This window comes from Lissotriton vulgaris, chromosome 5, assembly GCF_964263255.1.
Source record: "Lissotriton vulgaris chromosome 5, aLisVul1.2, whole genome shotgun sequence".
Lineage (NCBI taxonomy): Eukaryota > Metazoa > Chordata > Amphibia > Caudata > Salamandridae > Lissotriton > Lissotriton vulgaris.
The window spans coordinates 820,272,375-820,288,141 of record NC_141693.1 but is presented as its reverse complement, the minus strand read 5'-3'; the positions used below and the strand labels follow the sequence as shown (position 1 = coordinate 820,288,141).

Sequence of the window (15,767 nt, the reverse complement as noted above, 5' to 3'; positions counted from 1 at the left end):
GAGAATTAATAAATAATAATACAATCTGGTCCAAATTGAAAAGCTGTAGAGAAAAATGGAGTAAGAAGAGAGATGGTAAAGCAAAGAAGAAAGAGCCAGAAGTAGATAAAGAAGAAAAAGAGTGTGTGAGGGAGCCTGAATTGGTTTTGCCTGAGTTTCCTTTGCAATAAGTACATGAAGGTGATTGTGAGTGCTTCTTGGCAGAGGTCTGATCTCCTTGAGTTTATGGTAAACTTTCCAAAGCTTAGGGAAGAACCAGAAACGTGGTATACAGAGATGGATAAATAAGTGACAGTTTTAAATATGCTTTGGTTTGATTTGAATACATTGTTTGAGACTGCAATTCGATATGATTTGTGGGTACAGTATAAGGCAGTCAATTAATCAATCAATAAAACTTTATTCAGTCAAATGTGTGACCATGAAAGCTCAGAGAAATGACAATGTATCTACAGTGGAGTATAAAAACTTAAAACATACTATTCAATTCAAATCTTTATTCGATCTTAGAAAAACATAAGATCATAAAAGTACATCAAAGTTCATTGGTTAAAAATGGTTCAATGAAAATAAGTAATCCAAATCATTATATTGTGCAAGCTATTATGTCCATATATACATCATATTTGGCACAAGTTAAAACAGTTGAGAAAAGATAACATTGAGTAGGCAAGCCAATCAGCTAATTATAGGTCCACTTGTCATCTTTTTTTCGTGCATGCCCATAAAAAAAGATGCCCAAGAAAAACATACCAAAGAATTTGGAAGTGATTTAAAGAAGTACAATGCTACATGACAAGACCTAAAGTGATGAGCTTTACAGATCGGTACAATAAAATCCTGCCTTTCCTGATGATAGAACCCACAGAAAAATAAAACATGAAGATAATTTTGGGGTGAGTAGCTATCACACGGACACACAGAAAGTTCTGAGCGTTTACATTTCTTGCCAGGATATCCTAACATCAATGGGATCAAATTAAGATGAAATCTTAGTAAAATACATTTATGGTGTGGGATAGTGACCTCTGCCAGGTAGAGATAACCTCCCTCGTGCACAGATGAAATTACTTCATACACGAGGGCTGACCCTGTTTGATTATTCTTTTCCCTCCTTAGATAGGGAGCCTGTGACATATAGATATCGATCAATCTATGTCTCGATATGGTCATACAGGTAGGTGGGTCCTTAAAAAGTTGGTTCAAGCCAATATCTTTCAATTCCCTCTCTACATATTGCAGCCATCTAATCCTGCTATAGTTTCCTTAATTTAAGATGTTATTTATGATGTTCTCAATAAATTGGACAGTGTCCCTCTGCCAGATAGAGAACATGAGCAGGAGTGGCGCTAGTCTAATAGCATCCAAAATGTAGGTTAAAGCCAGTTCTATGTGTAGAGCGTAGTTGGAATAGGACTGTTGGAGAGAGGGAAAAGCTTTAAAGAATTTATTTTTTCTTGCCAGGTGCGAGTCACTAGGTGCCATCCCCCATACACCCTCCCCATATAGGGCTGCAGCCTTAGTTTTGGCGTGGTAAATCTTTTTCATGGGAATTAGGGGATTTGCTCCCAATCTTTTTAAAAATGATTTTAACACCATTAGACTTCTTTCCATGCCCCTTGCTCTTCCCTCCACCAAGCTAGACCATGATTGTTTTTTTATCAAAAAGTATACCCAGGTAGGGAAAAGACTCCACTACTTCAATTTTCCCAGATTCAGTAAAGGATGGAGTTTTTTCACGTTTCCCTACCCCAGCCACAATTATGAATGATTTTGACTGGTTGGCCTGTAGGTACAGTGAGTACATAAAAGACGAGTAGGCCGATATCAGACGATGGAGCCCCATCCCTATTCGGGCCATCAAAACAGCGTCATCTGCATAAGCTAAAATTGGTAATCGTGATGGTTTATAGAAATGGGAACATCCGGGGCTGCATCCTCGAGATGTTTACATATATCGTTTGTGTAGATTGAAAAAAGAAACGGTGCAAGGACGCAGCCCTGCCATACCCCTCTAAGGAGCTTAAATAACTGGATTCACTCCCTGTCTCTCCCATAACGAACCGATGAGGAGGCATTTGAGTATAATTGACGGATAAATCAAGTATCGCCTTGTCAATTCCCATCTCCTCCATTATATGCCAGTGTGTGAAGTAGTGTGGCTCACTGGTTAGAGGCGGCAGACCTGAGAGCAGAGGACGGCCCGGGACCAGGGTTCGATTCCCGGCGCGGCAGGTTTCTGGACCAGGGTCAGCGGACTCGATAATTCTCTCGCCTCGGTGCCCACTCTGATCAACGATCACACTCGGCAACTCTGGGCATTAGCTTGCCTCATCTTCACTAACGGCCCCACCAGACCGCCGGGGATGCCTGGTCTCACCCTGGAGATACCCATTAAGGGACCATCTCTCAGGGAAGCCAGGAAGGGTTTCGCAGTGGTCGAAGCGCCTTGGGACCCTCCGGGTAAGTAGTGCGCTATATAAATGCCTATACATACATACATACAGTATACGGTGGGACACGCAGTCGAAGGCTGCGGATCAGTTCATAAGTGCAAGATAGATTTTCCCACCCTTGGCCCTGACATATTTGTCCGTAATCAGGGAGAGATATAGGCACTGGTCCATTTTTCCCCTACCCTCTTGAAAGCCCATATTGGGACTCCATTAAGATGTTCTTTCCTTTGCCCTTACCTCCAGTCTTGACATTAGAAGACGGCCCATAAGTTTGGCTATCATATCAATTAAGATTGGTCAGTCATTTTTCGTGTTACCTTTATCACCCTTTTTATGAATCGGAACAATGATACTTGTGTTCCAAGAGGGTGGAGGCCAGCAATGACGATTTTATTAAACAAGTTAGTTAATAAAGGGAACCATACGTCCTTATTTTCTTGGAAAATTACTATGGGGACACCGTCGGGCCCTGACACTTTCCCAGCGCTACAGGCTTCTAACCCTGCCCTAATTTCTCTAATCGAGAAGAAAAGGTATTTCCCATTTGCATAACCTGGGATATTTTTATGTGAAGGCGGAAGATCGTTTGGGGAAAGAATTGTTTGTTTTAAAGTGGGGTCCATTTATTATTCCCCAAAATTCCACTGAGTTTCCCAGAGCTGAGGCATTCTCTAGTTTAGCCCATATCTCTTCTTTTAGCGCCTGCTCTCTGTTCTTCCTAGCCTGTTTATATTCCCTGCGAAGGGTAGCACTTGTTGGTATATTTCTTGGAATATTTCCCAGGGCTATAATACGAGCGTTCCTTTTTTTAGAGCAAGAGAAGTCAAACTAACCCTTATCCTTTCCTGCTTTCATAGTGTTATTCCTAGTTTTATTCCTAGTAAGTGCATTCCTTATGGATTCTAGGAGTGCTACAAAGGACAAAACCAGAGATTGTGTTGCGATAGCAGAGTTCAGGCAACTTTTAATAGTATCAAGGGTGCTTCTAAATATTTCAGGAACCAGCTTTTGTTTATCCACTTGAGCCCACCTATGTTTGTATTCATTTTTCCAGGCTAATGTTGGCTTGTCCACTTTCTTGGGAGTCATCACAACCCTGGGTACCTGAAGGATCTCAGAGAACAATATGGCATGATCGCTAAAATCTTTAAATTGAGTATTGAATTATTAGAATCCAAAAATCTTTATAGGGAGATTCCAGAATAAGAAGGTAAAAGTATGGGCTATTACCTTCCAAAACCTTAACTTTTAAGGACAATGTGTTAAGGACAATGTGTTGGTGATCAGTGTTATTACACCCCCTTTAGCTCTTCCTGAGGGTGACGCAATTGCTCTTGTCTGGTACAAACGATAACCATTTAAAAATATGTCCTCCATTGCCTAAGTTGTTTAGTTAGAGGTTCTGTTTCTTTGACTCAGTCATATATAATAAAAGGATAGTAAAATTACTATTTAATATCCAATCACAACAAATCATGGGACCTCACAAGGCCGTTTAAGTCCATGATGGGTACCATTTTCTCAGTCTCCGGTCCTGACTTATGAAATTTAAAACAGTGAAACAGATCAATGATGACTCTAAGCCCTGCAAGAAAGTCAAGCCTTCAAGATGCGAGTTAAAAGACCTTTCATTGGTCATAAGAATTGGGATCTATAAGCTATGTAGTGTGGGCAGAATAATCTAAAGTGCTTAATAGTTTGGCAGGAAATCCCATCACAGTGACAAGGTGGCAAAGAGGCGAACCACAAGCCTGTGGTTGGGAAAACCCCTAATTGATAAATCATATTCATAGGAAAATGTGAACGATAAAATCTATATAGGGGTGTTGGACTTGAACCTTTTTGCAGGGTCATCCTGAACTTTTTGCCTTCCTCCTAGCATTTTTCTGACATGGTGTTGGTGGGTTTAGGACTCTGGGAACTTTAGCACTGCTGTCCAGTGTAAAGTGTGTGTGCTCTCTGTGATAAACATGGTAAGATTGGTCTACACCTGTTTGGCTTATTTAATGTACCTGTCAGTCTCTGGTAAAGTGGTATCTCATATACCTGGGGCTGGTAATTCAAATGCTACTGGTGGGCTTGCAGCTCTGATTCTGTCACCCACCAAAGTAGCCTTTCAAACCTGTCTCAGGCCTTTGCGATTGCAGGGCCTGTGCACGCTGTGTTACGGCCGCTGTGACGTGACACCTAAAGTGTGTGCCATGTCTGTGACCCCCCTTTTACTGCATGTCAGTCACCACTATGGGCAGGTGTATGGTGGTTAAAAGGTAGGACATGTACCTTCAGTGTGCGACATGTCCTGGTAGTGACAAACAGCCATTTTTGGTTTCTCACTGCTGTGAGGCTGCCCTCTCATAGGAATGCATTGGGGATTCCCGGATAAGTGTTTCAGTGTTAATTCCTGATATGAGAGGAGCAGCGTGGTCAAGTTTGGTATGTTTGGAATAGTGATAATATATGCTTTGCAACAGTGTGCGTAGATTTATTATTATACCTATTTTAGATGTACCACTTTTAGAAGTTGGCATTTCTGTGTTCTATGTGTCTGCCTGCCTGATGTGGATTGCATGTCTGGCTTTGGAGTTACAGGGGCTGGTAAGGTGTGTGTGGCTCCAGGGAGGGCATGGTGAGTCAGTGCTAGGCTGAATAGGGGATCTGCATTTGGAGTAGGGGGAGGAGTAGTCCCTTGACCCTGAATAGGTCTGTGCCTGACTGGGTGAATGTTGGCTCCGCCCCCTGTGGTGTGTCTGATGACGAGCCCCCACCTGACAATAGGGAAGATGAGCTCTGTAAACAGAGTGCTCCACAAAAAAACAGATCCAGCCAGGCTGGTTCACCCAAGTCCTGAGCCAAGGGCAGACAAAAGAAAATGCTGTATAAATATTGCGCAGTGATGTAATTCATATAACCGCTCTTTTCAGCTTGATGGCTTGATGGCTGCAAAGCGGATGAGGCGTACGTCGGCTGGGGTGCACGCGGTAGCCGTGATGCATACACGTTTGGATGAGCGTGCTGCTGCTCGAAATGTGTCTTCCTCCTTCAGCGGTTCGGGTTAGTCGAATGGCGTTTCAAAAACAGTATACAAGAGCGCAAGCTATACGGACCAACAGCGTATCATATTACTAAATATACCTTACCGCCATACCGGTAAACGTATCCTGGAATCTCTTCTCCCCATTTAAAGAAATATCGAGTAGTGGGTGAAGGTAGAAGTAAGAAGGCCGCAGTGAACACTGTTTTAACAGATATCACATACCGAATCCAGTTAATAAAGGGAAGGTGCCTTACTCCCTTCATCTACACTGAACCTCTTTGATCAAAAATATCTCTTAGAAAGAGTGGCTGACTATCTACTAGTCCTGATGAAGACAAAAGACTTTGTCGAAACGCGTTGACACACAGCCCTATTCTTCATAAAAAGGAAAAAGAAAGATCCTTTTTTTATGTATCATGATGTGCTTCTAATATATATTTAAATAATAGCCACATGAATTTTTTTATGTATTTTATGTGATAAGTGTATTCATCTATTAAATTTCAATTATTTTTGATATCATTCCAGTCCATTGCATTACTTTTTATCTGGTACACATTTATGTTATTATCTTGACCATTTAGCCAGCTTTTGTGTTTCAAGTCTGCCTGGGTGTATGCCATTACATAAAAATTCCAGTCCTTCCCCACCTGGTAGAAGGGGGGGAAGGCCCGCAGAGATTGCCGGTGACAAGAGGAAGACCTGAGGAAGAAGAGCGTAGCCCCCATGGAAACTGGAGGAGTCCCTAGAGAGCCCGGTGAGTGGGGCTCGAATCTGTGCATTGTCGGTGCTCACGAGGCACCGTGGTATTAGTGTCTGTTTCCCTGAGTGGACCCGCAGGAGAGCGGGCCGCTCCAACGTTGGGGGCAATTCTGTTCTTAAAGTCCCGGAGTGGGGTTTTAGTGGCACCATGGTGCCCAAGCCAGTTTCCTACAGCTGCCCCTCCGGATACAGGGCAGCTGCAACAGGGGCATTTCTTTTTGAGGTCAGGAGGCACTGTTGGTGCTGGGCACTACGAGTGCCGATCGGGGGCATTTTCACTTCATGATGAGGAGGGGGTGAGTTATAATCCCCCACCCCCAGTGCCTTGCGCCCCTTGGATGCCCTGACAATTTTGGATAAAGGGCATCTTGGGCCCGCTAGAAAGGCCAGTTGGCCTGGGGTCAGTTTGATGATTGGTAGGGCGTAAAGCCCTAATGTGATACCCAATGTGTAAGGTGTTAGGCCTGTATTGTGATGCCTAATGTGATGTTATGGTACTTATGCATAATGTGTTTATGCCTCGGATGTTTATGCAGGATATGTTTTATGGTTGGTTGAAAAGCTTTTATTCGATATGCAAGATATAAAAACAGCATTTCAAAACCGGCCCAGGATTTCCAGTCCACCCTCTGTCATATCAGCGACTGGATGGGCGCTCACCACCTCAAGCTTAACCCCGACAAGACGGAGCTCGTTCTTGTCGGAGGCCCAGCCAATCCCTGGAACTCTACTTTCTGGCCCCTCTCCCTTGGCCCCCCCCCTAGTCCCGCTGATAAAGTAAAAAGCCTGGGGGTCTACATCTCACAGGATCTTTCCATGAATCATCAGGTCAGTGCCACAGTATCCTCCTGCTTCCATCAGCTCCGAAAAATTCGAAAAATTGCTCACTTCCTGACCACTGAAGCTCTCACCCTGGCATTGTTGGCTTTAGTCATCTCCCGGATCGACTACGCCAATGCCCTATACGCAGGCATTCCGCAATACCAAATGAAGAGACTTCAGTTAATTCAGAATCAGGCCGCCCGCCTAATCTATCGTCAACCAAAACATCACCACGTCCGTCCCCTCCTCAAAGCCCTTCACTGGCTTCCTGTGTCGGAACGCTGCAAGTTTAAACTTGGCTGCCTTACCCATAAATCTCTGGCCGGCATCGGCCCCTCTTTCATCTGGTCTCTTCTCCACCCGTACGCCCCCTCCAGACACCTCCGTTCTTCCCATCACGCTCTCCTCCAGACTCCTAGGTTTAGGCGTAAAAAGCACGGAGGCCTTAGATTCTCTTTCCTGGCCCCCTCACTCTGGAACTCTCTTCCATTGGACCTCAGACTCTCCTCTTCCCACCCTCACTTTAGGTCTCTCCTAAAAACTCACCTTTTCCGCGGTGCTTATACATAAGGTTCCTCTTTCTCCCCCCTCTGCCTCCCCCTGGTTTAGTGATCAGCGCCAAGAAACCGTCCGGTGAACGCAGCGCTCTACAAATCCTTTTTACATTACATTACATTACAATAGGCATGCCAACATTTAAATGCTAAGAGAATAAAAATAGGAGGTAACCCTACATAAATTAGCTAAAAAGTCTATTAAATTGAAATTGACAGTCTCTTGCAGCGAATCAACCAGGAGCATTTTAAAGATTTGGAAACACCACACACAATTGGAGGGGAGACTGCATAGTTATAGTGAAGTGGCGCACTGGCGGTGTTTTGACCTTTTGCGCACCCCGTCTGTTTGCGCACCCCGTCTGTTTGCGCACCCCGTCTGTTTGTGCACCTCCGTCTGTTTGTGCCACCACGATGTCAGAGGGAAGCTTAGAAATATCGCTGCTGCCGACCGACGGAACGCTGATGTTACCGGCAAGCAACAACAACCAAGGAACTGCCTCATGTTAAGTTAGTCAGAATCAGCATGCCGTAGTCGTATAGGTACATAACTATGACTTTAGACACAAGCCCACTTTTTTACACAATGGTATGCGTAAATAGTGCCGTTCCATTTCAATTCTTGAACTTTAAAATCTATATAGCCACATACAGCAGGTGTTTATTAGCCAAAGTATAACATAATCATGTCATTATGCTCGGAAAAATTTAAGGCTGAATTAGCAGCAGTGACGAGATTTGAGTCTTTCCCTGGCAATTAGCACATACATTAATGCAACAACCCTGTTAACCTACTGATCTGCCTTAACAGCACACTCTTATTTTTCTCACCCACTTTTGTTACTATTTTCTAGCATTTTATATTTGTTACTACCAACACGAAAGACTTTTTTGCGTTATTTGTAATACAGAAGGTAGGCCCATTTCTAATTGTAAGGAGACCTATGAGAATATGCTCAGTATCACGCCAATTTTAACAATTTGGCAATACGGTTTATGGGATCATAGCCCTTAAACTAAATCCACTAATTTTGTACTAGTGAAAACAATGTTTACATCTCTGCTGCTTGATTAGCCAGGAATGGAACAACGCTTTTTTGGGCCATAAATTGTGTTGATCGTTTTTTGCAAAGCAGCAAAAATGGTCCACATAGATTGTGAAGCTTTAACGAATACACTCAAGGTGAGGGCACTGCTGGACTATCACCCACCACGCTCTGACCTACCACGTGGTGCAATGGAGGGAGAGGCCCGGCCTGGCTTAATGGAAGCCCAGGCCATGTGGCACCTTAGCTAGGTTACTATAGACAGAGTTGTTGATCGAATTTGTAATGTGAATCAATGAGAGGGATCATAGTTGAATATTTTTGAGATTCTAACAGGCTCTCAAGCAGCAAAGCGCACTCCTTGCCAGTACGCTCGATGGGTATGCAGTAGTTCGTTAAGCGGGTATCATGGGTGCTCCGAGGGCGCTCTAAATGGGTGACTAATGCATTTGAATGCAGTGATGCGGAAGTACAAGAGAAGAGCTATGTGTGGGCGTCAATTCCATAATAGGAGGAAATGCAATGGGTTAGGATTGACGCAAACCCAGACAGCTCTGTCTTGTGTCAGTGATGGAACAGCATGAGTTGTGGATCAGGAATAAGGTGCAAAGGGTAATGGAGTGATTCCATGTTACAAAAGCATTTAAGGTTTAGTCTAGGAGGTAGGATTGTAACCTTTAGTAGAGGAAAATACCAGCCAAATGTTTATATTTTAAGAAACAATAAAGGCCCAGATATTATAGTAGAACTTTTTCATTTTTAACATGGCCTTGCGGTCTTTGCTTACTTTAATTATCAGTCAATGATCATAAAGGCTAATGTATAGGTCATTGTAAAATGTTTTCTTCTATAAATTCACAGTTTTCAGTATGCACCGATAAGGGAAAAAATACCAGTTTAGGGTGATTTTCCTAATTCTTGGACCCTCTGGGACTAGAAAATACTGGTCATGCTGGTACAAAATTCTGCCAGATTGCTGCCCTACTAGCAGGGGATGAGAGTTTTGAAATATGATTAAATAAAACACAAATAAATAGTACTCACTAATATGTACTATCGAGTCAGGGCTATGTAGCAGAGCTCTTACATAGTAACTTACTGTAAAGCAAAAATAAGAAAATGATTCAGAAAGAGAAGGTCGTACTGCTCTCTGGTGCCTGAATAAAATCCCTAACAGTTCAACACTCTTAGGCGGCAAGGTGCTGCAGTTCCACATAACATGGAGATCTAAACACAGTGGTATTTTATGTACGAAAGATTTTGGACTTCATTGTTAGTTATTTGCACACCTGAGTCTGACTTAGTGAGGTCAATAGCATAAGTACCATTTATGTAGCTAGTAAAGTAGAGGCCTTTTATTTTTATAAACAATTGTTGGTGCTTTGACAATCTGTTTTTTGTAAATATGGTACAGCTATATTCAGGATTTACATACACACGTATGTTATCATCTCCATTTGCCCTGTGTGTTAAAAGGTTCACTAGCTGCCCCAAGGCAATGGGTGCACCAAAACATGTCATAAAAGCACCCTCGTTAATATATGGGTAGTAACTAAACTAGTTTTTCTCTATGTTGTTAAATTTCTTGTTATTCTACTTACACTTATTGCATATTTTCAAAACACCATTAGTGTCATCATGGTCAATGTTCATATGACATCACTTCCTGTGATGTCATTGTGAGGGGTGGTCAAAGGGTGTTTGATGTCACTTCGCTACCTCTAGCATTTGGGTGAATTGACATTCATGACCATACATGTAGGACCCTGGAAAGGAAAAGAGTACAAAAGCGTGAAGTGCTCAGATATGCGTTGCACAACTTGACTTCAATAGATTAATCAAGCGTTAATGAATCGAGAGGTATGGAAAATATGAGAAACTACAGTGCACATTTTGGAAAGCAAGTACACAAACATAGTATGCGTAAAACACTGTTATATATTTTTTTTAAAGGACTGGTGCAAGGCTAGTATAGTTAACAAATGGCATTTGTTTTTAAAAATATTGTTTTAATAAAAAGATTAATTCACAGCAAACACCACAATAATACCTAGGACCTCAAATATGAGAAATGCACCCTCCACTCTTGCTCCACAGACCATGCAGTTGAGTTGCTGAGACAGAAAGTAAGTTAACGTAAGGCAAACCCCAGTTTTTATGGGTGCTTGCTGATAGACATTTGTGCGTGAAAGGCCTGGTATTAACCGGAAGTGGGCTGAACTACTTTCCCATGTTCTACAGCAGGTGTCTCCAACCTTTTCTGTAACAAGATCTGCTCATATTCAATGAAAATCATACCAAACTACTGATATTTTTAGTGTGGTAATAGTGATCATGTCAGGAAAGATTACATAAGTAGACACTCCATGCAAGCTTACCCACAAAATCACTTCAGTACATCAGACACGGTTGCCATCACCACCCCAAGTAAGGCTGCAGATCTCATTGACAAAACAGTCCCTTGCTAAGATCAGTTGCCGAATGTTCATTGGCTAGCCTAATTTGGTCTGAAATCAACATCAAAGAGGAAAGGGTGAATATAAAACATGTATCAAACGAGTATAGAAAACTTTGGCGTCAGTGGACTATGGAGCTTAGCCATATCCACCCAAGTATTCAAAGGGGCAGTACACACATCCATTAGGCTGCAATGCTGGCTGGAAGATAAAGGGGAAGTGGCCAAACATTCACAAGGGTGGCTGGTATTGAAATCATATGACTACTGAAAGAAGTTTGCCCTACTGTAGTCTACTTACTCCCTGAAGATCAAGCAGAAACTACTGCAGCTGAGGCGTGATGAAATCCCGACTTTGGACTGTATACCAAAATGGCAGGAAGAATGTCAAAGGGGTGACCTGAAATGTTGCTTGTGTCACTAGACAGATGAAATGCTGCTGCACGTCCTTTGTACTTGCCCTGCACTAGGGCACCAATGGAGAGCTGTCGAAGATCGAATTTAATGCATTAGGGATCAGGACATGTAGGTCAACAGCAATTGAGTAAATGGACCCAATGAACACAAGGCTCAACATCCGTATGGGGCACGTTTTGGACTCTTTCAAGACCCTCGTTTAGGTGAATTCCCAAGATCAGCTGGGGCCAAGGCTGTTAACCAAGAGAGGCTCATCAAGAGTCCATAGAATCCACCCATATTATGGTGGGCTACTATGGGGAACCTGTGCCCATCGACTCCCTATCCCGTAAGGCCAGACATCTATCCTAAGCACTACTGATTAACTGTACTTTTATGGTTGGCTGATAGGTGATCCGATCCCCCTAAGTTTGAATTGCAGCACTATAGCACTTTCTGTGTAATTTTGCACGCAGCTCAGGGCTGTTAACCCTACGCCATAGTATCAGCATGGCGGGCTGCTAGAGAGAATCTGGGCTCATTGGTTTCCCTTTCCTGGAATGCTGAGTTCTGATGTTATTATGATCTGATATTTCATGCTATTTCGCACACAAGTGTTATATGGAATCAATATTTTTTAGATGCCTTAAATGTAGGTACATATAAAATTTCACATGAATCTAAACATGGTGGCCCCTTGTGCGTGCCATGGTATCTTGGTGTCGATGACCATTGGTCTGAAGTCGTCTCCCTGACCATATAATAATGACGCCCTGTTTTTTTTTTAGATGTTGATTTTGAGGTGCCTGATTGCTTTTAATACTCTCCCTTCCTGCCTTTTTTTGCAATTGTTTTGTAGTTAATTGTATTTTTTCATAATGTTTATGGTTTTCAATGACTAATAGAAAAATGGTATTCTTCGACTGAATCTACAATGGTAATACATGACAGCCATAGCCGCGATTCCCTGGCACCAATGTTTTAACATTAGTAATAAGTCTCCCTAATGCCTTGTGATTTATCACTTAAATATCAGCTTATTAAATATATTTGAGAAATCCAACAATTTTTCTCCAAATATGAAAATACACACAATTTCATCCCGAATACACACTTTTCAATTTTGTGATGCATATATATTAATTCAGCTAATTCTAGTAGGAGAGCTACTTATAAGTAGATGGAGAGCTAGCAGTAGCTCACTAGCTACTAGTTGAGGATGCCTGCTCTATACTGTGGTGAGGAAAAACAAAAGGTGAATGACAATTTAGCAGACCAATAGGTGAAAACCGTTATCTTGAAGCACCTTTATGTATGTATAAATGTTGCATTTTTTAAGATATGTTTAATAAATAAAATGTCTTGACAACTCCTATTAATTAAGTTGTTCTTATATACAACTAATGTTCCTATTGCCCATGAAAGGTTTAAAGGTAACACATCTTTTCCTACTAAATGAAGTTTACAAAAATAAGACGCTTGTTCAGAATTCAGATAAGCATGAGTATTCATCACTTTCAGTAGACTTTGAATACTGGTCTTTAAATAACGAGTAATAAGACACTATCCCCCAGATTCATCATGGTCATGTTTTGCGAGTCCTTAATAGCGAATTTTAACCCCTTCCATGCTGATGACGCCCCCCAGCCATCATGCACTACGGTGCTCGTGTGCTGATGACGGCGGGGGGCCGTCATGAACCCGTCCACTCCCGATTCTGCCGCACAGGCACAGAATCGCGGCCACATTGAAGGGGTTAAGGATTCGCTATTAAAGACTCGCAAAACGGGATGCATGTAGAAATCGCAATATTTTATGCGATTTCTACTGCTTCCTTATTTGCGATTCACTAATTGCTAATCGCACATAAGGAATGGGGAGTCATTCCTTATTTGCGATTCGCAATTAGCGAATCGCAAATAAGGAAGCATTTTCAAGGGTGCCAGGGTATCCAAAGGTCACCCTTTAGCACCCCTGAAATGGTAATGTACACTGGTGTTGCGCACACACATGTCCAAAGGACATGTGTGTGTGTAACATACAACTTAGAAAAATGCACTAAAGTGCATTTTTCTAAGTTTTTTCTATTTACCACGTAGTTGGACTTCGCAGTAAATAGCGTCCCCAGATTGCGATTTCGCAATTTTAAAATGGTTCATGAATTACATTTAAGGAATCTCAAATTGAGATTCCTTAATTGCAATTAATCGCAATTTTGCGATTTCCAGAATTGCGATTTTTACATTTGGGATGACGAATCCCAAATGCAAAAATAGCGCTCGCAAAGGGCCAGATTCTCAGAATCTGCCCTTTGCGAGCCGATTTCGGTTTGATGAATCTGGCTGTAAAACACCTGATGTTTAAGCTGGTATAAAAACCAGTAGAAAATCACAACTGGGTCAGTATTTTTCTCCTCTCTTACACGAGTGAAACAACAGGAAATTAACATCACAATACTGCAGTCTTGCAAAAAGAAAATCTGCCTAATAACAGTGTGTGGCAAAGCATCACCTTTACATGAAATGCTTACTTCTGATTTGCTTCATTGGACAGCCATGTTATTGAATCCCCCATTTGTTGGCCTTCCCGTTTTACCAACTTCTTGGTAAATCTCGGTTACGGTGATCGAGATTTAAAGACATGAGATATAGAAGTCAATAATTTATCAGTATTGCTGACATTTCTGAATAGTAAGTTATTTTTTATTTTCGATTTCAGGTTCGGAATGCCCTCGTCGTTTGATGAGCAGCTTTGCATAACAATATTTGATCCGAGGCTCTGCAAATTCGTCACTGTGAGAAAAGACGATTTTGCCGTAAACTGCGATGTCCATAGCTACAATGGTTAAAATCAAGACTTCGCTCTCACTCTTTCCCCTTTTACAACTTTGATGATTCACTTTGCTGATAAATACAGTAATTATTTTGAGGAATCAATTTTTTTTCTTGTATGTAATGTCATTCTACGATAATAATAATTTAATAAAAATATAAGAAAGTTCTGTTTTAACATTTAAAATACATATGCTCTGTCCAATATTGAAGATTTGCTACTTGATCTGTTCAGAACAGAAGTTCAGCAGGGTCTGGGACTCTAACAGAGTGCAGGCTCACCTGCTCGTTTTACCATACTCACCTGAGCCCATAAAACGTACACACTTTGAACAGGTAACCTATGCTTTAATCAGAATTTTAAAATAACCATTTAGAACCTATACCATTTGTCTTACTTTATTTTATTTTGAAAGTTTTATATAGCGCGAACAAGATTTTCGCAGATATCAGAGCGCTTTACAGAGGAGGGGAGAATATATAAACAGATACATAATAGTGTTGAAAGTACAGTTAAGTGATATCATAAACAGCCAAGTAATTCAATTTCAAAGTCAAACAAAAATTGTAAAGGGTTTGAACAAGTAGTACAGATCAGTAACGAGACTTTGAGTTAATCCCCAGTAGTAGATCAAGTGTACTTAGCCATGAGGATCGCTTTTACTTCTTTCTTAAAAAGTATGGTAGAAGGGATGAGCCTAGTTTCAGGGGGGAGTGAGTTCCAAATCCTGGGAGCCATTCCTGAGAAAGAGCGTTTATAGGTTTTTTCCTTGCGGAATCTTTTAGGCTTTAGCAAAAGATTGTTTGTGCCTCTAGTGTTTCTGGATCCTCCAGATATCGTCAGCTTCTGAGCGAGGTATCTAGGTGAGCTCAGGTAGACAGCCTTGTGCGTCAAGCAAGCGATTTTCAGGTGTATTCTGGCTTCAAAAGGCAGCCAGTCCAGGGATTTGAAGTCAGGGGAGATGTGAGAGTGCTTTTTTGATCCAGTGATGAGTCTCGCTGCGGCATTTAAAGAGGCTCTTATAGGTGCCGTAGTAGCTAGGGGGAGCCCGCAGAGGGCGGTGCTGCCGTATTCTATTCGAGGTATGACTAGTGATTGTACCGCAGTTTGGAAGTCTTTGGCTGGAAGGAAGGGTTTAAGTTTCCTAAGGGTGTTGATTTGGTAGTTCGCTCCCTTAGTTGCTTTGTTGATGTGTTCCTGCATGCTGAGATTGGTGTCAAGTGTTATGCCCAAAGATTTTGCTGAGTCCACGAGGGTGGGTTGAACATTGAGTGCCGTAAGGTGTTTAAGCCACATTTGTGCGGTAGTGATCTTCGCGGGAGGTGAGATCAGAAGGAACTCTGTTTTAAGGGCATTGAGTTTGAGATGATTAGCGGCCAGCCAGGATTGGGTGCTTCTGATCGTTGAATT

At 42.0% G+C, this 15,767-nt stretch overlaps 1 protein-coding gene across 2 annotated transcripts in view; it reads left to right on the top strand.

The window, feature by feature from the left end:
* Nucleotides 1–14,455, top strand: part of LOC147711646 (beta-microseminoprotein-like) — an 86,485-nt gene extending 72,030 nt beyond the window's left edge. The window contains exon 4 of one of the 2 annotated variants that reach the window (XR_015295713.1): nucleotides 14,244–14,397. Coding sequence is in view for 1 of the 2 variants with exons in the window: in XM_086920215.1 (XP_086776341.1) it covers nucleotides 14,244–14,373 (130 nt within the window). In the remaining variant the exon portion in view is untranslated. Of the gene's footprint in view, nucleotides 1–14,243 lie in introns of both variants that reach the window. The other variant, XM_086920215.1, reaches the window with a different exon arrangement.
* The last annotated feature ends 1,312 nt before the right edge of the window (nucleotides 14,456–15,767 follow it).